The 24408-nt window shown below is 42.2% G+C and overlaps 1 protein-coding gene and 1 long non-coding RNA gene across 3 annotated transcripts; both read right to left on the bottom strand.

The window, feature by feature from the left end:
* Positions 1-209: 209 nt before the first annotated feature.
* On the bottom strand, positions 210-3658 carry LOC119263551. Its single transcript, XM_037538948.1, has one exon. The coding sequence runs from the start codon at positions 3542-3544 to the stop codon at positions 506-508; it is 3039 nt and encodes a 1012-aa protein (XP_037394845.1). The 5' UTR covers positions 3545-3658; the 3' UTR covers positions 210-505.
* Positions 3659-12183: 8525 nt separating this feature from the next.
* LOC108443376 lies at positions 12184-23987 on the bottom strand. Of its 2 annotated transcripts, XR_005130348.1 has the most exons (6): positions 23831-23987; positions 23686-23709; positions 23478-23508; positions 20649-20760; positions 12668-13167; positions 12184-12517 (listed from the first exon to the last, which is right to left on the bottom strand). It is a non-coding gene; the product is annotated as an uncharacterized LOC108443376 (long non-coding RNA). The 2 variants fall into 2 exon arrangements; XR_001859128.2 differs by having other exon boundaries at positions 12184-13167.
* Positions 23988-24408: the final 421 nt, after the last annotated feature.

Here is a 24408-nt window from a genome sequence, read left to right as displayed (position 1 = left end):
GTGGAGCTGCCTAGGGTGTAGTCTAATTCTATTCCCCCGTATTTACTAATACAATGGTCTTTGTTTGTAGTTGATCGTCTACTTCTGATTTTAACTATGTCCGGTGGTGCTGTAACATGGTCGGGGTTAACGGAGGTGTTCATGTTAAGATACTGTGTTATCTGAGTGATATTATCATTTGTAGTATTGGGGAGGGAGGAGCTGTCATGCAAGGTGATCTGAACGAAGCTTGCAAAACAGAGCATAAAAATACCAAACATACATAAAATAATCATGCCCGCATATAAAACACATTTCTCCTTTTCTTCAAGTCCCTTTCTGTCTTCTAAGGAGAGTCTCCTAAACCCCTGTGTTCTGTCATTTCCGAGGAACCACATGTTACCCCAAAAGCTAACGAACAATAATTAACTATATGTATATGTGTAAAGGTGCTCTTCGCCAGATGTTGGCCCTTCTGCGCTGGAGGCAGGGTAGACTTTCCCTGTTGTGCCTCTGTCCCCGGGGATTATTCTGCCCCGTTGGATGGGGACTCCTTTTCTGCCTTCGGTAGGTGCGCTGGTCTGCACTGGGAGAGATGGTACCAAGCAGGTCCTTTGCCACTAAGCCGAACGGCGTGAGACGTTCGCTCGACCACTCTGTAGGGTCCTGTCCACCTGGGCTCACACCACTTCCGCTTGATAACTTTCAGATAAACCCACTCAGCTAGTGCTACCTCCGGAGGGGCGTCAATTTCTGGTTCCCCCTTGGAGCGGACCTGCACAGAGTAAGCTTGACACAATGCTTTCAGCTCATTAAAGTAGGCTTGGTGAGATTTGTATTGTATGTCTTTACACGCTAGCGCAGTATGGGGCCCCGGAAAAGATCTACCTGTCATCAGTTCAAAGGGCGTGAACCCTGTAGCTCTGTTTACAGAGCTTCTGATGCTAATTAATACAATTGGTAGGGCATCCAGCCAATTTTGCCCTGTAGAATATACAACTTTGTTCAATTTTGATTTCAGTGTTTGGTTCATGCGCTCCACCTTCCCTTGAGACTGTGGATGGTACACTGATCCGTACGCATGTTTCAGGCCTAGTACTTGCTCTACCCATGCCAAGGCGTTACTTGTGAAGTGAGTACCATTATCTGAGTGTATTCTTTTGGGAAACCCGTGTTGGGGAATCCAGTGATTGATCAACATTTTACAGACTGATTTGCTGTCTTCCCTCATAGTGGGGAACGCTTCCACCCAACCCGAAAATACATCCACAAACATCAACAGATACCTGTACTTCCTGACTGTCTGAATCATATCTGTGTAATCTATCTGAATATGTTCCCCTGGGCCATTGGGCTTAGGGAATTTTCCTACCCCTGGTTTGCAAGTTTTACCCACATTATTTACATTACATACTTGACATTCTTTTACATGTGTGGCTATCATGGCAGATAGAAATGGGCGCCACCATCCTTTCAAGTTTTCCTTCATCTGTACCTTTCCTACATGTGCCAACCCGTGAGCTTCTCCCAGCACTGCTTTTGCCAAAGAGGCTGGAAGTATTGGGAGTCCATTGGGACCTTCCCAGACTAACTCACCCTTTGTACCACCTTTATCCAGCCAAATAGTCTTTTCTTCTGGGCTAGCCTGGTCCTGCAGTTGCCTGAGCTTTTCTCCTGTCGGAATTGGTTCCCATAGTTCACCTTCCTTCAACACCATCTGCAAACTTGATTCCTTATAACCTGCTGCTTCCTTTGCTGCCTTATCTGCTGCCTCATTACCTCTTTCTACCAATGAGTCCCCTTTCTGATGTCCCTTGCACTTTATGATGGCAACCTGTTTTGGTAGTTGTATCGCTTTCTCTAGTGCTAACAACTCCTCCTTGTGTTTAACGGGTTTGCCCACACTGGTGAGATAACCTGTCTCCTTCCAGTGGGGTAATTCAATGTGAGCTGCTCCCACTGCATAGGCTGAATCTGTGTAGATGTTAACTGCCCTGCCTTCTGCTAATTCGAGCGCTGCAATGACTGCCAATAGTTCCGCTTTCTGAGCTGAGGGACAATTCTTGACTTCTTTTGAGATCACTGTACAAAAATCATCTACTTCCCCATTCATTTCTTGTACTACCGCAAACCCTGCTTTTATTTCTCCCCCTTCTCCCCTATAACCACACCCATCTGTCCACAAATTCAGTGCCCCTTCTATTGGCGTGCCCTTGAGGTCTGGTCTTATTTTCCCTTCTATTTTTACCTTTCTCGCACACTCGTGCGGGGGTCCTTCTAACATGTTATCTGCCATGTTAATCCCATCATGAGTGTAAGTAATGTTGGGGGCCGTCAGTACTTTATGTATGCGTCTTTGCCTGAGGGGAGTGAGTGTGAACATCTGAGAATTTATATATGCTACCACTCCGTGTGTGGTCAGCACATGTAATGGATATCCTGCAACTATGTGTGCTGTTTTTTGTACTAATTTGGCTAGTCCTGCAACATGTCTGGTGCAACATGGTTGTCTTTTCTCTACTAATTCTAGAGGAATACTCAGATACATTAACACCTGTCTACCTCCCCCCTTTTTCTGAAACAACACCCCATTTACCAATGAGGGTGTATCAGAAACATCCAGGTAGAATGGAATGGTGTAATCTGGTCTAGCAAGGTCAGCCGCATGCGCTAGTTCCTGTTTTAGTTCAATGAACGCCTGCTCTAGTTCAGGTGTCCATGACAAAATGCCTGACAAATTTCTCATCCCTAATGTCCTTATCATCTCACGAAGCGGTGCGGTGCGACCAGTAAAATCAGGTATGTATGAACGACTGTATCCTACCAGCCCTAAAAATGCCAACATGTCTCTGACCGTAATTGGTTTGGGATGGCTTAAAATAGAGGACCGGTGCTCAGGGGACATACCTGTACTCCCCTTAGTGACCACTCTGCCAAGAAAGGTGACTCTTGACCTACAAAATTGCAATTTTTGCTTCGAGACTTTATATCCGCACTCAGCCAGTTTCTCCAATACTGCTATTGAAGCCTCAATACAAGCCTGTTGGGTGTCTCCAGCAATCAGGAGATCATCCACATACTGAATTAAAATGGAACCTTCAGGGAGAGAACAAGTATCCAAACTCTGCTTTAATGCTTGGTTAAACAGGCCGGGTGAAAGTGCGAAGCCTTGTGATAAACGTGTGTACCGGTACTGTCTGCCACGATGTGTAAACGCACAAATGTCTCTACACGCTTCATGTACCGGAACACAGAAAAAGGCATTGGCCAGATCTACACACGTGAACCAAGTTTTGTTGTGGTCTAGTTCAGATAGTGCGGTATATGGGTTAGGAACGGGGATGGTTTGGGTGGCCAGGGCTGCATTAATGGCCCTTAAATCATGTGCCATTCTGTAGTGCCCAGGTTCTTTCTTTGGAACTGGCAAAATGGGAGTGTTCCACCTAGACTGACATGGTTCTAGCACTCCAGCTCTAAGGAGTGCATCAATAGTTTGGTCTAGGGAGGCCATAGCCTCAGGTTTATGGCGATATTGGGGAAGCCAGATTGGTCTAGTCGAGGTCATATTAAATGAGACTGGAGTTTGTTGTATTTGCCCTACGTCATCGGGGCCCTCAGACCACAATCTGTCCGGGAGATGTGACAAAAGGACAGGGGTGTCAATATGGTCAGCTGCCTCACAACCATGATGTCTAGTTAACAAATCATGTGTGAACGTGATGCGATTATGGGTCTCACCCCTTATGAAATATGTTTTTGTGGCTTCAGAAAAGGAAACATCAGGAATCTGCGTCTGTACCCAATCAGTGGCAGCGTTTGCCCTTTTGGTCATGCCCCCTAACTGCTTTGCCATATGGCCTGGATGTAGCGCTAACGAAATATGTGGCGCCGCTGAGGAAGACATTCTATACCACTGTGATTGTGCTGGTGTTAGTGTAATTGGAGCTGCCACACCCTCAGGCCCAACATATATACCCGGAGAAAAAACTTCCCACTCTGCATCTTGCAGTTCAGATTGGAATAAATCATAATAGGGCAAATCTGCCGAAGGGTCATAGTAGAGGGTGAGATGAGGGGGGTCGGGAGGAGGACCATAGGGTTCCAACCGAGATATCCATGGTCTCCACTGGATAAATAAATTCAACGCCCCTGTAGTTGTATCATTGATCAGGCCCCAATAAATATCCACCATGTCATCACTTGTGGCAGATATTAAATACATGCTTGGGCTGTTCTCACCATAACAACTTGTGACCTGACCATTTGGCCAAGTTAAAGTCAGTCCTGTGGGGCTGCACAGAATGGAAGCCCCCATTTTCATCAGCAAATCTCGTCCACACAAATTCACTGGTGCTTGAGTTGCAATGATAAATGTGTGCATGACAGTCTGTGAGCCATTATAGACAACCAATGGCTTGGTTTTGGGCAGAGTCATTGAGTCCCCTGAGAAACCTCTGACTGAGAGATAGTTACTACTCATCATATCTGGTGGAAGTTGAGAGTTGATCGCAGAAAAGGTGGCTCCTGTGTCAATCAGGAATAGCAATCTCAGGTGCCCCACAGTCAGTGATAGCATGGGTTCTGCCATGGCCACGCTATCAGGGTCCCCCAGTGGGCCCCGTCAGTGCTCTCCCCCCCATGGACTCATCTGGTACTGTCCCCCTGGGGCAGCACCTGGGTGAGGGGCCGGGTAGTAGGTGGCTTGGTGTTGAGGCTGAGGATGGTGTGGTGCTCCTACCAGCGGATGGGGGCATTGTCGTGCCCAATGATCCATGGCGCCACATCTGAAGCAGCCTAAATCATACTGCTGCGGACTACGGCCCCCGCCCCTGTTACCCCTCCCCCTGCCTCTGCCACGTCCCCTGTACAGACCCCCATATGGTGGGGGTTGATATTGAACCACAATTGACTGTGGTTGATTTGGCAACAGCTGGGTCTGGGGAGGCAGCGTCTGTGAAATGGGGGATTGTGATTGTGGTTGCCTCCCTGCATAATTAACAGAATTGTCTTCATCAGCGGTAATCACCATATTGCCTGGGTTGTTCCTTTTCTTGTCCTCACCTAAAGTCTTTCGAGCCTCTGCCAGTTGAGCTTTCATCAGCTCCAACTGCAGTTTGTCTACTTCACCTGTCCTGGTGTCTACCTGTCCCTTATGTTTGTTCATATAAAACAGAATAGTTTTCAACCATGAGTCATGTGAGGCGTCTGGTCCCATATTGGGATCATCTTCCATTTTTTTTCTAACATAATCTGGCATACCTTTTAGGATGGCTGTACGGAACCATATTTGCTGTACGCCCCCGTGGCCTGGGTGTGCGCTAGTTCTGTTGATCCAGTCCTCAGCTGCAAGACCCATATACTCAGCTGGGTTGGTCTTGCCATCCCACGGGTAGGAAGGGACAGTAGAGGAGGCCTGCACTGGCCACTTTTTTCTCATGACATCAGCAATGACGTCTGCGTGTCGGGTGAGACGCTCTGAATTATGTACATGCTCAATGTCTGCCTGTTTCTCTACGTCTGTGGCATCTAATACGGTAGTGGCGCGATTAAGGAGATTTCTGAAATCCCCTATAGCTAAACAAACTCCTCCTGTGAGTTTAGCCAATTGTTTTAACCATGGCCCTCCTCCTGCTGTTAAAGGTGGTAGTTGCTCAGCCAGTCCCGCCGCATCAGACAGGTTAAACGGGACGTATTTCATGTCGCCTTGTGAGGTGGCTAACAGGGGGGCCATTAAAGGGGTTTTATCGTCACGATTGTTACGTACGTGTGACCGAGTACGTGTGTGTATTCCCCTATCTTCCCGATCGACATCCTCCCTAATGTCTATTTCTAACTGTGACAATTGCTCACCCAAATTAACTCCCATCCGTTCTAAGGTTCTGAGCCTCTCGTCTATTTCTAAACTTGTTCTAACCGAAGCCTGGCTCGCAAGAGACCCGGAGGATACCTCTTTATCTTGATCTTTACGATATTTACCCTGAAATACACATGTGACCTCCACTGGTGTCTGCTCGAGCTGACACCGGGGATCAGTGGGAGGTGGGTGGGGCTCCTGTCCACCACACGTTTGGATGGCCTCCGGGGAACCCCCCGTTTCCATCACCAAGGGGCATGGCTCCGCATTCCCTTGTGCTCCACCTCCTACAACACGTAAGAGTGGGGAGGCACGTTGGGTCGGGCGCTGCTGACCGGCGGGGTCACCCTCAGACTTTGTGTATACGTTGGGTGGATTTGGTTTTTCATGTGCTATTCTGTTACAAAAGGGGTTATTAGGGTTAAAATTATATTCGAGCGAGGTGTTCTGGGCTGCATCTGATTGGTTCTGGGTTTGACACACCCACTCCCGAACGCGCTCAGTAGATTGCGTCGAGGGGCCGGGCTGTTGCGGTCTTATGTCTATTGTGCCTGATTGTACGTTAATGACGGGGTATATGCCTGGCGTTAGGTTATCGTAGGAGGGTGGGGATACTTGGGCACCACTCCGCACCATTCTATCCAGGTTGCCATTATATGTGCACTTCAACCTTCTGACCTTAGCTATTTCCTGTTCTGCTTCTGATAACCTCTTCCTGGCTTTTCCTTTGTTAAACATTCCTGCCTTTTCATGTTCTGCCTTAGCCTCGTCTAATTCCTTTATTGCTCTAGCTGTAAAATCATTTAACGCCTGTCCCAAAGAAATCTGGTCATGGGGAGACAGTTCTTTATCCAGCATCCATTTTCTCAACAGTTTCTCCGTTTCTGCTCTCAGCTTTTTCCACTTTTTTGGATCTATTTCCAAGTCATAAACTGCTTTAGCCAAAATAATTATCTGTTCCTCCAATGTTTTCCATTGCCAATTCCCCACCCCAACTGTATTATCCAATTCTTTTTCTAAATCTCTTTTACTGTATTCAGCCATGTTGATCAAAAACTGGTACTCACCAAGACGTCTTCGAAGTTTTACTTGCTCAACTCACAATGCTCAGTTGTCACCGTTAGGTTTGCTGCATGTGAGGAACTTCAAACTTATCACGAATGGGCACTTTAGAGGACCACCCTCAGGGACTCCAACCCGGTACTTTAGAGGACCACCCTCAGGGACTCCAACCCGGTACTTTAGAGGACTCAAACCTCAAGGACTCCAACCTGATACTTTTAGAGGACTTGAACCTCAGGGTCTCCAACCTGGTGCTTTAGAGGACTTGAACCTCAGGGACTCCAACCCTGTTTTAGGGAGAGCCAATCCCAGGGACTTTCAACCCAGTCCTTATCCCATTCACTCGTCAGATGACGGGAGGGGTTCACCAATTCCCGGCAAAAAACCACAGACCCAATACCTTATTAAACACTCAGTATATTTTTACCTTATGTTTGTTCCAATTCAGTCCTTTAAATTTAATTACCTGATCCAACCTCTTTTACCCATCTATAATTTAGCAGTTGTCAATATGCAGAATTTATTTAAATAGGTTTCTGCTTACCTTTTTTAAATGGCGCGCCTGTGATGAGTAATGGAGGAAGATCAAGCCTGTTTTTCTAATGGTCTCCTTTGCACCACGTCGGGGTCATCAAATTGTGGACGAAACCAGTCCTGCGTGTTCGTTGATGCAAAGTAAATGAGACAAGTAGATCAGACTGAAGTGAAACAAACGGTTTTATTACAGAATTCTGGAGAGGTTACAAACAGAGAACATGCATCATGTATCTCCCAAGTAAGCTCTGACCCCTTCTCATCTGACTCCCTTTTTTATAGTTGCATGACCGCTCCTTCCTTACCCCAGCCTCCAATATGTGCGTTAGGCCATCTCACTAATCCACATCATAAAAGTTTAAGGATGCGCTCGTGACATGAGTGCATCTGCAAGGTCAGCTTAAGGTATTTCCTGTGTTTATCAACTCCCCCCGTTTTCCAAACAATGGCTCTGCTTATCTGACCAGATGAACCACATGTGTGGTGTGCTAATCCCAGGGTCTACTACTATCAGCTTCGAGGTATTACCTGTTATCTGACGTCCTTGTGTATTCCACCATTAGTCAGCACACAGCCTTATGTGCTGACTCTTAGCTCTTAGAATAGCACAATATAACCATTAAGCTTTCTTTAATACATCTTAAAAGAGTAATATGAGCAATACTCAGGCTAATAATTCCACATCTTCTTTTCAAGACAATCGAGTTGAAAGGAAAGTGCACGTTCCGCAATGCTGAGGAAACAGCAGAAGCTGAAGCCTCTGATGTTGGCAGAGGTCTCCTCTGATTCCACTGTGTGTGGACCTACTGTATTTAAAAGTGGTTATTTTTTTTCCACGACATTCAGGGAAAAGAACCCAAACCAGTAGTAGCCCTTCCGAACAGGTTTCCACTGCTGTGCCTGAAGGGTTCAGCAAGAATCTCGGCTGTATGCCGAGGGCTACCCTCCAGCACCAGTACCAGCACCAAACCTCCTGTGAACCCACAGGTGCTGAAAGTGCTGGGTGCAGGGCCAAAGAAATAAAAAAGCCATGCGAGGATGGTGATGCTGTGTTGACGAAGTCCCATCCGCCAAAAGGCAAATCCAGGCCCATGAAGTCAATGTTGCTCCAGGCTGTAGCTCCTGTGCGCAAGCTCAAAGAAAGCTCGCTTTTCTTGACGGTAAAAGGTGAGGTCGTACTGCGCAGCCATTCTGGACTGTTCCCTCCCGCTCCTCCCTCTTCTCCCATCCTTCAGCCCATCCTGACACCCTCTCACATCTAAAGACATTGTCACGGTTAACATGAAGAGAGGTTTTTACAGAGATGTCAGGCTCTCATGCGTGCTCTCTCTATGTCTCTCTGTCTCTCTCTGTCTCTTTCTCTCACACACACACACTCACACACACACATGCATTCTCTCTCTCTCTCTCTCTCTCTCTCTCTCTCTCTCTCACACACACTCTCTCTCTCTCACAAGCTCTCTTTCTCTCTCTCTCTCAAGATCCAGCACAAGCACCAGCACCAGCACCAAACCTCCTCTGAACCCCAATTACCAGATGCAAGACTCTCCTGAGGTTATAAAAATCTGTCTGGTTTACTGTGTACTCTGATTAATAGTATTCATTCAATGTGTAAAACCAATAGAAACAATTAACTACATAAAATAAAGCAGTATTAAAGCATTTTTACAGTTTCATATGAAATGCATTTCTTCCGCATTTTTTAAAAGAAGCATTCGACTCAGCACAGCAGTTCATTTCATACCCACAATGCTCTACAGCTATGAAAACAAACATCTTAGTACTTTAATTCCATCAGAACGTCAACACGAGTTCTTACAGCAGGAAAACTCCAGATCAGGGCGTCTCAACCTTTTCCACCTCCAGGCCCACTTGTTTGTCATGAAGCATGAAGGCCCACAAGAAAACACTCACCTTTTTACTTCATTTTTAGGAATTATTTAGCACAGTGTTTTTAAAATATGAACAGAATGGTAGCAATTTACATGGAATGGTCCTAAACGTTTGTTCATAATGTTGCAGGTGGGCTGCTGAAACAGTAGGGAAAGAATATCTTGTTTCAAGTCAAGAGGCAAAAAATCTTTTTTGCTGTTTTTGTTGACCTCCTTTCAATGTTTTCTGTTTGGAAACATTTCATACTTTATCATTAAGTCAGTTATTATTTTATAGCAACCTGCCATTGCAGGTCCAGTATTGGACCCCCTCAGTATGCAGGATCCTGGGACCCCCTTAGTATGAGCCTACAGTGGTTAAAAACCTTGCTCTGGATCAGCACACAGTCACCCCAGAAACACTGCTGGCCTTAATCAAATTGGCGCATTAAAACACCCTTCATGACGTAGTGCTATAGCAAACTTCAGGAGCAGGATGTTTTAATTAACATATGCAAACAGCACAGTAATTTCATAACTATCTTTAATAAACATCAACAAATTGTAAAAATGGAAAAGTTTGATATCTGATTTATACAGAGTACTAAATAATAACTCATTATCAACATCTTGTAACAAATCATAGAAAAACAAATGTCTCAAATAGTAACTTGACCTGAAAAAGCTTGCATTAAGTAAAGAGAGATTACAAGTCATTTTGGAGCATATCTGTCCATTTACCATGAAGTTTTTACAGTGTAATGGACCACCATGTTCAAATGATGCAGAAAAACACAAATCAACACTGTTTTTTTGAAAGCAGTGAGTTGCTAGACAACTCGCATTGAAAGTAAAATCCTCTAGTATAGCATCTTTTTGGAGATACCAGCTTTTGTTCAATGACAATGACATGAAACATCTGTAGATGTTGTGACATACTGTCTGTTCTAGGTTATAAATTGCATTGTACTGTCAGACTGTTCCCATGGATTAGCAATCCTGTAGCACTAGGTTTAAATATCTTGTAATAAAGTTGTAAAAGGTCTGGCTGCCAGTACCTGCATGTGACTCATCATCCCTCATTTAAGTAGGATATTCTGGTAACTCTCATTCTAGAAACATTAAATTGAAATTCTGCAAAGTGTTTTAAACTTTTGTGATTTAAATACTCCAATTGTGTATTTATTTTCCTGTATTGACAATGACGAGTATTCTCACATAATGCTACTTTTATGTTGTTAGCTATATGAAAATGTGCAGACTAACTGCATTTATGTTGGCAACTTTAAAGTGGATCTGCTTTGAAGTTAGAACTGAATTCAAGGTAGCAATGAATTTAACACCAAATTTAAAGTGGAACTCTTTAAGGTAGCTCTAAAATTAGAGTGGAACCTCAGTTAAGTTGGCACAGAATTTAAGGTGAAAAAGGTCGAACTAAAATCAAGGTGGGACTCCAATTAACAAAACTAAATATAAGGTGCAACTTCAATTATAGTGGCACAGAATTTAAGATGGGACTACATGTTGGGTAGTGCTGAATTTAAAGTGGCACAAAATTTAAGGTGGAATTCCATTTAAGGTAGCACTAAAACTAAGGTGGCACAGAATTTAAAGGGGAACTTCATTTACGGTAGCACCTAGCAACATTGTTATCTTGGATACTGCAGCATACACTTAGCAACATTTTCAAAACTTTTTAACAACCATAAAGTCTTCCACTGTTCACTTTATTAGCTTAGATTTTCAACTTAGTTTGTTCACAAACTTTCCCTTTCTAGTTTATATTTCATGTCTGATTTGATTCGTGGTAGCAGACAGTTCACAGATCATTACTGACATGGTTTATGGCACTTTCTTTAACTCTGGTTTGCATTTTATATTTACTTTTATGAATTGCCGTCCTCTACTGTCAATCATGTCTCACTTTCATAGATCCACCAGGCACGTCTTTGACATTTGGAGTTTTGAATTCCCTTACTACTAAAACTTGAAAGCTGGAGAGATCTCCAAAGCCAAGGTTACACCATATGACTTATACCACAATTTTAGCCCTGGTTCTCGTTGTGGGTCTGTTCAGAGTCTGAGCTGGTTGGTTCTGATCTGTAGATTTGTCAGTTGGAGTCGACAGTTGGATCAAGAATAGATTTGTGTGAGCTGCAGACTCAGATGGGTTTCAGACCAGTCTGAGTTTATCAAACGTTTTTTTTGTTTTTTGTTTTTTTTTGTCACTTGAGCGTAATCGTTATGTAAACAGGTCCATAACTCAATCTGAACTGACTCCTGAAACAGCCAATGAAAAGAGTACAAAAGAAGTACAAGTAAACAAAGAAAAATGGTGTCACTTATGTGTGAAGCAAAACTATTAATGAGCTGAGTTTAAGGCATAATCGTGTTAGTGTACATTTAAAACAAAATAAAACCAACATCATGTCTTTACATCTGCCTCTCATGTGAACATGTTTAGCTGCTTCTTTGCAATGTCAGCATGAGCAACAGAAAAAAAACGACTTAAAGGTTAAGTAATGTGTGATATCAACTCATTTACAGTATGATCCCCAATATTTCAGTCACCTAAAGTCACCGCACCGTTGGAAATAAAAGTTCTGTGCAGGTACATTTTGTTCATGAAAATGCTAAGTGTAAATGTTTCTTCAAAGGTACCAGTGGGTTTAAGATCCGATTGTGAACCTTACATTTTTTCTAGGTGAAAAGTTTTTGTATTTGTACCTTTTCATAACCAAATGTTTTAAAACAACAGTAAAATGAAATTATAGAAAATATCATTTCAGTGGGTTATGGTTCAATTATGTTCCCTGACTAAATGGACTGAGATGAACCCTTGAGGGTTCCACCCCAGTGACAAGATGGGTACTGACCCAGTGATCGTTTAGTACCTTTATTTCTGAGAATGCAGGAACAAGCCATCCATCCATCCATCTTCTAAGCCGCCAGTCTTTTTATAATCTGATATGATTTTAAAGGATGTGCAGTGTACCAAAGGTTTTAGGATTTGTTGTTATTACTGGGAAGGGACAACCTTTTTTTTTTAAACCACTTTTTTGTACACCTCCAACCATATTGATCCAGCGCTGCATAAAAATATTCCTCCATCACATTACAGAAACAGCGTCCATCAGCACCACTAGCAATATAAGCAATATGATCAGCCACACTGGCACTACTAGCACCTGATTTCCATCTGGATGTGGCAGATCATCTACAAAACCACACACAAATGTACAGTGAGTCTTAATGGATTACTTAGTTCAGCAGTTGCTTGAAATTTCTGACATCTTTTTTTTTTTTAAATATTACATTGACAAGCATGCAATCTTGGGGAAATATTTTCAGGAAAATGGAATCGTACCTTGGATAGTCACTGTGTAGACTTGATTAACTGCTTTGCTCCTGGTGACATTTATGGTGTAAACTCCACTGTCAGTCCTTTCAGCTCGAGCAGATCCATGGCATGCACTCCAATGAGCGTCTGTACCACTGGGATCCATTCACTCCATCTGTGCTGTTATAAGTCCAAAACTAGGACCATCAGGTTTTATCTGAACTGACGACCTCAAAGCTGAGGAGAAAAACAAAGCATTTAGACCACTGGCTTCTGTCAGAAATGAATGGTGAAAGATCAGTCAGGACTCATGCTCCAGTTGAAGAGCCACATCACAGATGTCCTTGTTATTGCAGGTGCATGTGTATCAGTCCATCTGGGTGAAGTCAGTGATGGTGAGAGACAGATTCCCCTTCAGGTACCTATCATGGATTGTCTGATATTCCTCCTTCACCATAACATCTCTCAGGGCAGAGTAGTAGAGCTACGACAGTTCACTGTCTGTGAAGGAGAAGCTGGTCCAGAGCCTGGAAAGGAGAATGAAGACAATTCAAATGGAACAAATAACATTGAGGTAAAGAACATGTAGATGGCAACATGACAAGGGTGTACTAGAAGGTCAGGTTTTCTAGGTCAGAAGATTTTTTCATCTGTAAGATCTAAAGCACTTAACTTTATTATCTTTCAATGTCACATGATTTTATTAATCCATATAGTAACTGCAGAGCTGTGAAAAAAGCTGAGGGGAAAAAAAAGCAGAGCTGTGGGGTCAGCCATCGACCCAACGGCCCATTGACCCTCCAAGTGTGTTCAACTTAAAAGAGAACAAGTTTGATTTGATCAAATTTCACGGTTTATTTTATGACATATAATTAAAAGTACAAACAGGTACAAGTACAAGCAAGAAGAAAAACAAACAAAACAAAAACACAAATTTAGCCCCACTGAACACTGGTGGCTATTTTGTGTGTGTTCATGAGTGATGCTGAGTGTTGTGTTTGTGGCAGATTTAGATGCCTTGATCACAGACACTGGGGGCTCCCATTTAAAGCAATGAGGCTCAATGCCAGCCATTTTGACGGTCATGATTGCCGAGAGGGTTCCATCCAGAGCCAAGGCATTTCTGGTTTTGTTCTTGTTCAAGCCCACCATGGAAATAACCCTCTCTGCATGGGCATTCGAGTGTGGGAGAGTTGAAACCAATTTGAGCAATCTATATTCTGATTGGCTCAACGAGAGTACTTTATAATATGCAACCGATGGATTGGCTGAATAGGGTGTGGTAACTAGGTAACTTCTCTGAGCACAGAAGCGCTGTGACCAGTGGCTGTGACTCGTTTGTAGATAGGGCGAATTAATTTTTGATTGGATTTTTTTTTAGAAAAAAAAAATCAAGAGTGAGAAATAGCATGTGTGGCGTGTGAGCGTGTGAACTCAAAGCGTGAGACTTGAGAACAATGCTATTATTGTTTCACCTTGTTCGCTGTATCCTATTGTGTGTTCCACCACATTTGCGGTCTACTGTTCTGTATGCGTTCCACTACGTTTGTTGTTTGCTGTTCCCACCATGTTTGCTGTCTACTATCGTGTGTTCCACGTTTGCTGTCTACTATCGTGTGTTCCACATTTGCTGTCTGCTATTGTGTGTTCCACCACATTTGCACCACGTCTGCTGTTTACTGTTGTGTTGCACCACATTTGCTGTCTACTATTATGTGTTCCACCTTGTTTGCTGTTCACTATTGTGTGTTCCACCATGTTTGTGGTTTGCTGTTCCACCAGGTTTGCTGTCTAGTATTGTGTGTTCCACCATATTTGCTGTCTGCTGTTCTGCCATGTTTGCTATCTACTATTTTATGTTCCACCATGTTTGCTGTCTGCCTTTTCACCGGGTTGGCTGTCTGCTGTTCCACCACATTTGCTGTCTACTATTGTGTGTTCCACCATGTTTGCTGTCTGCTGGATGGATGGATGGATGGATGGATGCTTTATTGATCCCGAAGGAAATTTATAAGCCAGTAGCAGACAGATGTGCAAGATGCGCAAAGAGCTACGCAGAAAGTGCAGTATGTGCAGCATGCTGTATATATGTGCAGATGAATAGATAAACACAGGATAAGCATGAGATTCAGATTCAGTCCTCCTCTCTCTGACCAGCTTGACCAGTCGCATCTCGTCTCTCCTTTTTATGCTTCCTCCCCAGCACACCACAGCATAGAAAAGACAGCTGGCAACCATGATAGAACATCTGCAGAAGCTTCCTTTACAGTCTTTCAGTCTCACATACTGAGGTCTGCCAGTGAGGTAGTCAGTAATCCAGTAGACCAGGTCTGGATCCACTTGCATGTTAACCAGCTTGTCTCTAAGTTGGAGGGGCTAAATGGTGTTAAAGGCACTGGAAAAATCAAAGAACTTGACTCTTACGAATTAGGCCCCATCACTTGTAATATATAATCTTATATAATATTATAATCACTTGTAGGTAGTTTGACCAGAGGAGGTATAATCACTTGTAGGTAGTTTGACCAGAGGAGGATGGGTCCCCCCTGGTGAGCCTGGTTCCTCCCAAGGTTTCTTCCTCAGTTCTGAGGGAGTTTTCCTTGCCACTGGGGGGTTTCTGTACATTCTGTACATTCTTTCAGTCCTGTGGAAACTTTGTCTTTTCTGAAATCCTGTAAAGCTGCTTTGTGACAACATCCGTTGTAAAAAGCGCTATACAAATGATTTTTTGATTTTTTGATGATCACAGCACAGAGATGACTCTAGTTAAGATGACAAATGATCTTCTTGCCTCTGATCAAGGCCACATACCTCTGCTGGTACTACTCGATCTAAGTGCAGCTTTTGACACTATAGATCACTCTATACTCTTGGACAGATTAGAAAATGTAAAAATTAGTTTCCACTGCTATGCTCATGATACACAGCTGTACATATGAGCCAAACCAGATGATAAATCCAGATTAAATAAAATAGAAGATTGTGTAAAAGATATAAGACACTGGATTTAGCAAAAGTACCTGCTTTTAAACCCAGATAAAACAGAAGTTCTCCATCTTGGTCCAAAGGCTGCTCAGGAATAAAAGTTCAGATTTAATGTTAAATCTTGCTAACTTCTCTGTAGTACCTGGTTCAGTAGCTAAAAATCTTGGTGTGACAATTGATTCAGATTTGATATTTAGAGGGTGGAGCCTATCCCAGCAGTCATTGGATGGAAGGCAGGATACACCCTGGACAGGTCGCCAGTCCATCACAGGGCAGACAGACAGACACAGACAGTCAGTCACACACTCACACCCAGGGGCAATTTAGCATATCTAATCGGCCTGACTGCATGTCTTTGGACTGTGGGAGGAAACCAGAGAACCCGGAAGAAACTCACGCAGACACGGGGAGAACATGCAAACTCCACACAGACAAGACCCCGGTCACCCAGCTGGGGAATCAATCCCAGGCCCTCCTCGCTGTGAGTCAACAGTGCTACCCACCTCGCCACCGTGCCGCCCATTATCCCTACATGACACTGAAAAATTGGTACATGCCTTTATAGCTTCAAGGCTGGACTACTGTAATGCATTGTTGTCAGGATGCTCCAATAGGAACCTAAATAGACTTCAATTAGTTCAAGTTTCAAGTTTATTTGTCATTTGCACAACATGTCAGGCCATTTATGCATTAATATGCTTGTGGTGAGGCTCAGCTAATCACTCTACAGAAAGTAAATAAGTAAAGTAAAATATATAAAAATATATTTAAAAATATAAAAAAAGAAATATATGAAATATACACAAAATCTAGAGAAATTATACACAAAATATAGTGAAATATACACAAAATATAGACAATATACACTAGGCATAGAGACAATATACATTTAAAGTGACTTGAGTGACTCTGTGCTATTTTTCTTTATAGAGGCTTAATGTTAAGCTGTTATTGTCCATAGTAGAGATGATATGATATAATAATAATGCTGACAAAGAGAAAGTGAAAATGGTAGTTAGGGATGAACCCATAGCTTCACAGCTTGTTCAGAAGCCTGACAGCCTGTGGGTAGAAACTGTTCATTAACCAGGTTGTTCTAGCCTGGGTGCTGCGAAATCTCTTGCCTGATGGCAGGATGGTGAACAGGCCATGTGCTGGGTGGATGCTGTCTGACCAGATCTTTTTGACTTTCCTGAGGCAGCAGGACTGTTTGTTGCCTATGATGGCTTCTGCCGTCCTCACCACTCCTCCAATGGCCTTGAGGTCACAGGCGGTGCAGCTGCTGTACCAGACAGTGATGCAGCCCATGAGGATGCTCTCTATGGTGCACCTGTAGAAGTTGGAGAGGATGAGGAGGCAGACCAAACTTCCTGAGCCTATGCAGGAAGAAGAAATGCTGATGGGCAGATCTCACAATAGCGTTGGTGTGGTGGGACCAGGTGAGGCCATCAGTGAGTTGTATGCTGAGAAACTTCACACTGCTGACTCTCTCCACTTCGGCTCCATTGATGGATAGGGGAGAGTGACCACCCCTCTGCAGCTTCCTGTAGTCCACGATCATCTCCTTTGTTTTGCTGATGTTGAGATAGAGATTGTTGTCATGGCACCACTCTGACAGAGTGCTGACCTTTTTGCAGGCTGTTTCATCTCCATCAGTGATGAGGCCTAGGATGTCATCAGCAAACTTGAAGATGATGTTAGATGTGTGCTTGGCTACACAGTCATGTGTATACAGGGAGTACAGGAGGGGGCTGAGCACACATCCCTGGGGAGTCCCTGTGCTCAGAGTCAATGTGGAAGAGAAGCTGTTCCCAACTTTCATCGCCTGGGGTCTGCTCATCAGGAAGTCCATTATCCAGTTGCACAGATGAGAGCTCAAACCCAAGTCTGTGAGCTTAGGAATGAGTTTGGCAGGGATGATTGTGTTGAATGCTGAGCTGTAATCTATAAACAGCATTTGTACATATGTTCTTTCTGTCCAGGTGTGTGAGGGCAGTGTGTATCAGAATGTTGCAGTTAGCTAACTAAAACCAGAAAATTTGATCAAATTTTATTGACATATAGCCTTGCACGGTCTCACACCGGAGTACCTACAAGATCTTATTTCCCATTATGGACTGCCACATTTACTCAGATCACAGGATGCAGATTTTCTACTGGTTCCCAAACTTCAGAAGATTTCAATAGGTGGAAGAGTTTTTTCTTACAAAGCCCCCAAGTTGTGGAATAATCTCCCAGTTACTGTCAGTTACTCTGACACAGTCTCAACCTTTAAGTATAGACTGAAAACATACTTGTTTAGTTCAGCTTTTGATAATTAGCCTTCCCTTTTAGATAAAGGCAGGAGATCCAGGGGTTCATAGACAAAGAGGCTTATGGTGAACTGAGATGTTGGTGCTGTTGAACCACCACTTCACGCAGTCACACAGGTTTGTTGCCGGTGGAGTGGGGGGATCCCAGTGTCTTAGGGTACTTTTATATGTTACCTTCTGGTCCTCTCCTTTTAGTTTATGGTGTTATAGTTAGATCTGCCAGAGTCACCAGCCACACTTTGGGGGGGATTCCTACGGTCATACTCCTGAATAGAACTCATTTTGTCTCTTTACTCTTCCTGAGATGACTGCCCTCCTGTCCTGCTGAACGTTATTGGAAGAGTGACCATCAGGGCCTCCTCCTCACCTATCACCAACCCGCTCTCCTGTTCATTTGTGCCAACTGCAACACCCTCAATTTCATCACTGTGCCATCCAGATGTACCAGCATTGAGAGACGATGAGACTGTCTCAGCTCACTCCCACTTTTCATAAAGACTCAGTCAGAGACTGCCTCTACCAGTGCAGTTTCTAAAGCTTTACGATCCAGACTTCTAACATAGATCGTCTTAGCTTTTATTTGGTATTTAGCTTATTAAATTGTAAATACTGTTTGACCAGAGGAGGATGGGCATCCCCTTGCGAGTCTTGGTTCCTCACAAGGTTTTGTCGTTCCTCGACACTTGTTTGACCACCAAGCCTAAGTATTATTTATGGTTTGTAAAATAAAATGAATTCAATAGTTTGTTGAAAGAAAATAAAAGAATCGAACGAACTAAGTAATACAAGAAGACTGTTCAAGATTCAGAAGCGCGGGTCCTTCTTTTTCTTTTTCTTATTCTTTCTTTGAGCATGGAGAATGTTCTTCCAACAGGCCCTGGACACACTCACTCATACAGGGAATGTACACATATTTTATACTTTATACTCTCTTTTTTGATGTCTCCCATTGTCCTGACACCACCATTATATCCAAATTGTCCTTCACATATCCATCATATGGGGTTTTTGTGGAAACCATTATTTCCAGGCCTAGTCTGATTTATTTTTTAAAAAAAACTTTGTGCCAGGTACCTCCTAACGCACACTAGTACGTTTCCATTCTGGACGTTTAGCCTTGAGCAGTTAACAAGTTCACTCACTCCCTGCAAGGGCCTATCTTCTCTCTTACGCTCTATTAAGGAAGCTTGTTTAAGGGCACTTGCTCCAGTGTGCTAGGCCATATTGTGCTTTATATATGATTTATCTACATAATACAAGACATTTTAGTTTTGGGAATCTTTAATTTACATCAGTTTCTTCCTCCAGTCTGAGGGAGTGTCATGAGGTTCTTTGTGTGTTTGAAAAGTCTGAAACGAACCACCATCATTTACTCTGTAAAGCATCACAATTGTGACGGTCAAAAACTGTTCAAATAAAGTCACAATGTTCAATGGCACAACTGTTCAAATGTTCCAATGAAACATCCACTTTATTTAAAAGTGTTAGGGCTTCCTTTTGACATTAGCTTTGGTTCAAACCACATTTCATCACACCCACCAAACTACATGTGAAGCAAGAATTTTTGTGAGCATGTAAAAAGATAACTAAATGCCTCCACTTTTTTTGTAAGAATTTCCAATGGCAAAATACTTTTTATCATACTGGTTTTACCTATTCAGTTGTTTCTAACTATCCGAATGTTCAGTTCGAGTTGTTTGCTGCTTTGACATTTGATTGAACAACTGATTCTACATAAACTTTCACCCTTCAAACGTATTTAAATATCATTTCCTTGGCTGGTTTTTTGTAGCAAACAGTCTACTTGGACTGTAAAAAATTTCAAGCCTCACAAACTTAATTTTCTAGTGACCTGTTGCACCTAAATATTTATGTTGGCCCAGTTTAAGTTTTGTGAAATGATTATTTTAGATTAGGGTGACAACTCTAGAATGTTACATGAACTATAAAACATAATTGACCATTTAAATTCAGAAGGGGAATAAACACAATGTAATAAAGTTTTTTTTGCCATATTAAAAACATATTCAACAGACTTAGTTACACTGAAGTTGTTTTTAAAGCAGAGGGTCCGTTTATGGTTAGTAGACAGAAGACCTTTTCAGTGGTAGTGGTCAAAAATGGATTTGTTTTGTGAATAGCATTTGCAATTTTAGCAACAACTGACTGATCAAAGTTACAGTTATATCTGTGCAGAATTTCTTCAATTGCATGACAGGTGTTTAGTTTTGAGATTAACAGAAAGTCATTTACACTGTCAATTATCTGCTGAGAGGAACTTTTGTATGCATGCATAAGAACAAGACTGCAAGCTTGTATTTGTGCTTGTGTTAAATCTGAAATTGGTGCTACTTCTTGAGTGCAGTACAAATAGATGTCCTGAAGTTATGCACTGTGTGGTATTTTTGCTTCTTGGACTTGTGAGCTCTGAAGGTGGTGTAATTAGTACTACTAAAATCACAATTTGAAAATGGACACTGAAAAAGGACATTGAATGCTGTCATGGTTTTGAAGATGTCTTCCTAAATGATGAAGAAATGCTGCCTATAGGAGCAAACATTTTTACATTCACATATTTCACAACAAAGTTAGGCATTTTCAGAACATTTGTCCAGTTTAGAATGTATTCTACATAAATATGTTTTAAGGCCTCCTGTTGTTTTAAAAGTACAAACACATTCTGGATATAAGCAGGGGAAAAAAATCTCTACCAGCTTGCCAATGATGAAGTCTGTAGTGCTCGAATAGGATGTCTTGTTGTGGTGTTGAAATTTTACAGTAGTGGCACTGCATGGGGTTCGCTTTGTGTTGAGAGCTAAACACCTGGAAAATAAAAACAATACAAATGATAGATATTTCAACCACTTAGCCAGTTGTCAGATAGTATGCATTTGTATTAAGACAGCACTTCTCTCAACCTAAGTAAATGTACACTTTGTTCAGATATTAAAATGTCCTAATGATTATCTCCCAGTGAGTGTGTACAAACAGAATTAGGTAGCTGAGCACACGTTAATGCTAGGTAGCTAAATACTTCCCTAGGCACGCTCTGACATAACACTTTGTGCATAACAATAACTTTTAATCAATTCAAATCAAGATAATCCTCTTCAACCATCAAATACAATATTGACATTGACTGAAATAATCTGTAGCTATGTTCGACAGAATAACTTCATCTCAATGAACCAGAAGTGTAAATATCAATTTATACAACGATTTTTGACATCAGTGATATAGGCTAACTGCAAGCGGCATTTAAGTCATATTTCTATGTGAAAATATCAAAGAGCTAGTATTCTGGTAAAATCCAAAAGTAAGATCACTTTCACAGACCTTAGCTAACCTTAGTTGGCTGTCATGCTTTTATAATCAGTAGTTTCAAACATCTAGATTTTTTTTGCAGTAGGAGTTGGATCTCTACGTGCCAGGTAATGGGCGGAAGTGGTCGTTCTTGTGGCAGTAGGAAGCAAGTACTCTGCGGTCACTTTTATTAGAGTCCACCTTTGAGCAGCCACATTGCTGCCACTTTTATTAGCGGCTGCCATTGAGCCACGTGGCTGCTTAATGGCGGCCGCTAATAAAAGTGGTTGTTGCCTGTGGCCACAAGACCACCTGTGAGCTCTTCCATCTGGCATGCAGAGATCCAACCCCCTCTCTTTTTTTCTTCAACTTGAACAGTCGACTGAACAGAGTTATGCTTGTTCACCAAATATAAAATAAAATTGAATAGCAAGCATGATACAGTTAATGATTTGATTTTTTATTTTTTTTTGGTTCGGGCCAATTACTTTCATGTTTTATTTTGTGCCAGCAATTATTTTTTTTATTCCCAGAACATTTCTGAACATTGATTTTTACAGTGTGGTTGTATATAGCCTGTCTTAACTGAATTAAATCCAAACTTGTATCTAGATCTGATAAATTTGATAACTGTATTGACTGATTAAACGGTCTCTATCTCTCCCTTACCAGACACCCATTGCTGCTTGCGGAGAGTGTGCTGTTTGAATAGTCTTCTGTGTGAATTTCTGGGGCTCCTTCCTGATACCTTAATTCACCCACAGTAGAGGCGTTTGTAACCCAGGTTAACAGAAGGACACAGAGACGAGTGGAATAATCGAGAATAGAAATTATAATTTATTTCTGAAGTGATATGAAACAGAAATAAACAGAATGAAAGAATGAAAACTGAACTTTGAAAAAGGCGGAGTTAACGCCCACTTTATGCTGAAAAAAAAAGAAAGTAAATAATTCAAATACTCAGAACAACGGGTGATATTAATATCACCCGTTATTCTGAGTATTTTAATTATTTACTTTCTTTTTTTTTTTTTTCCAGCATAAAGTGGGCGTTAACTCCGCCTTTTTCAGAGTTCAGTTCTGTGGGAGAAACCCTGCGATGAAGTATTTTTAACTTGAGAATATGCTTTTGCTTTAAGTCGTCTACCGTTGATATATAAAGCATAAGGCTTGGTAAAAGCCCATAAAGTAAAGGTTAAAACGGTCTATCACTTACCATAAGTGGTTGAATCTGAGCTATCCCAATTTAGACATTGCCAGTAATGTTGCCGTCGAAGGAGCACTTCATTGTGAATTAGATCTGCAACGACTAAGTATAAATATACAGGATTCGATTCGGTGAGTGTGGAATACACTTGTACCTATTTTGGATTAAAATAGCCAAAATAGCGGTCGCAGCCTAATCACACCCGACCACGGCCCGTGCTAACACTAAAGCTACTCTAATGCAATCGAATACAGGGTTTAAGTTAAGCTAAGCTAATACGTGCATGTATTTGAATAAAAAGAATATAAAAAAAGAAATATAATGTGAATTTTTTTCATTGAAACATGATTGTGTAGAGATAACAAAGCATAGTTTTTATAAACAGGTCTTTTTTTTTTGGTATGGTTGAATCCCCTGCGACCCTGAAGGATAAGCGGCTTAGAAAATGTGTGTGTGTGTGTGTGTGTGTGTGTGTGTGTGTGAGAGAGTGAGAATCCTTCGAGAACTTTTTTTTTTTAATTGCTCGGCTGCACATGGCCAGTGCACCGAATGGACGCTAGATGGCGAGCCAAGCCCATATTTGAGAGCCAACCAACCGAACTTGGAGCTGTGGTATTCGTTCTTTTGCTGGACTCGCGTGCTGGGATCTTTATCTATCTGCTCAACTACTGAGTGGTAGGACTAACTCTTGATATTTAAGTGAATCGATCTTGACAAAAGAGACTTTGAAGAGGAGAATTATATTTTATTTTGAAACTTGATTTTTAATTCATTGTACTTTGATATGTGGCTTTGATTTTTTTTGTTGATTTTCTACTGATTATCTTGATTATTGCTGTTATTGATAATTTTTGATTTTGTTCTTGGTGGTTGAATTTATAGTTTTTTGAGGTTATTTTGGGTTAAATAACTGAGAAAGTGATTTTAATCTAAAGATAAACTTAAACAGAAGAAATGAGTATTAATTACTATTTTCTAAATAGGGAGTAAAACTCTAAGTAACTCTAAGTAAACCAGTAATAGCACTTACCTTAACAGGAGGAACCGGAATCTAGCCGAACCTAGAAGGAAAAGAAAGAGAGCAAAATGATTGATGAAATAGCTGTAAATAGTTTATAATAATTAATACTTGTCTGATGGCTGTGAGTAGCTCAACCTGCAATATTGCTGGTTAATAGCATTGATTAATAACACTGAATAACACAAATGCTAACAGAAAAAAAAAAAGAAATACTTACCTGTGATTCTCAATAACTTGACACCTGGAAGTCACCAAACACTGTTTATTCCTTGGGGGAACTTTTTTGTACTTTTATTTATTTTATTCTGTCAAAGTTGAGAGATCTGTGTTTTACATAATTCTCAATACAGTTCATGACTTACCTTATATCTGGTCTCGACTCTTTCGCTTCATGGACTGGTCCTTTGGTTATCTTTGTTCAGGTAATACACAACATATATATTACATACATGTATCCATCCATCCATCCATCATCTTCCGCTTCTCCGGGGTTCGGGTCGCGAGGGCAGCATCCTGAGCAATGAGGCCCAGACCTCCCTTTCCCCAGCCACTTCCACTAGCTCCCTGGGAGGGATTCCGAGGCGCTCCCAGGCCAGCTGGGCGATATAGTCGCGCCAGCATGTCCTGGGTCTTCCCCGGGGTCTCCTCCCCGGTGGACTCGCCTGTGACACCTCCCAAGGGAGGCGTCCAGGAGGCATCCTAACAAGATGCCCGAACCACCTCAACTGGCTCCTCTCGATGTGAAGAAGCAGCGGCTCTACTCCGAGTCCCTCCCAGATGACCGAACTTCTCACCCTATCTCTAAGGGAGAGTCCAGCCACCCTGCGGAGGAAACTCATTTCGGCCGCTTGTATTCACAATCTCGTTCTTTCGGTCATTACCCAAAGCTCATGACCATAGGTGAGGGTGGGAACATAGATCGACCAGTAAATCGAGAGCC

This window comes from Pygocentrus nattereri, chromosome 6 (assembly GCF_015220715.1).
Source record: "Pygocentrus nattereri isolate fPygNat1 chromosome 6, fPygNat1.pri, whole genome shotgun sequence".
Classification (NCBI taxonomy): Eukaryota; Metazoa; Chordata; class Actinopteri; order Characiformes; family Serrasalmidae; genus Pygocentrus; species Pygocentrus nattereri.
The sequence above is the reverse complement of the archived record's forward strand: the minus strand, read 5'-3'. Positions and strand labels throughout refer to the sequence as shown.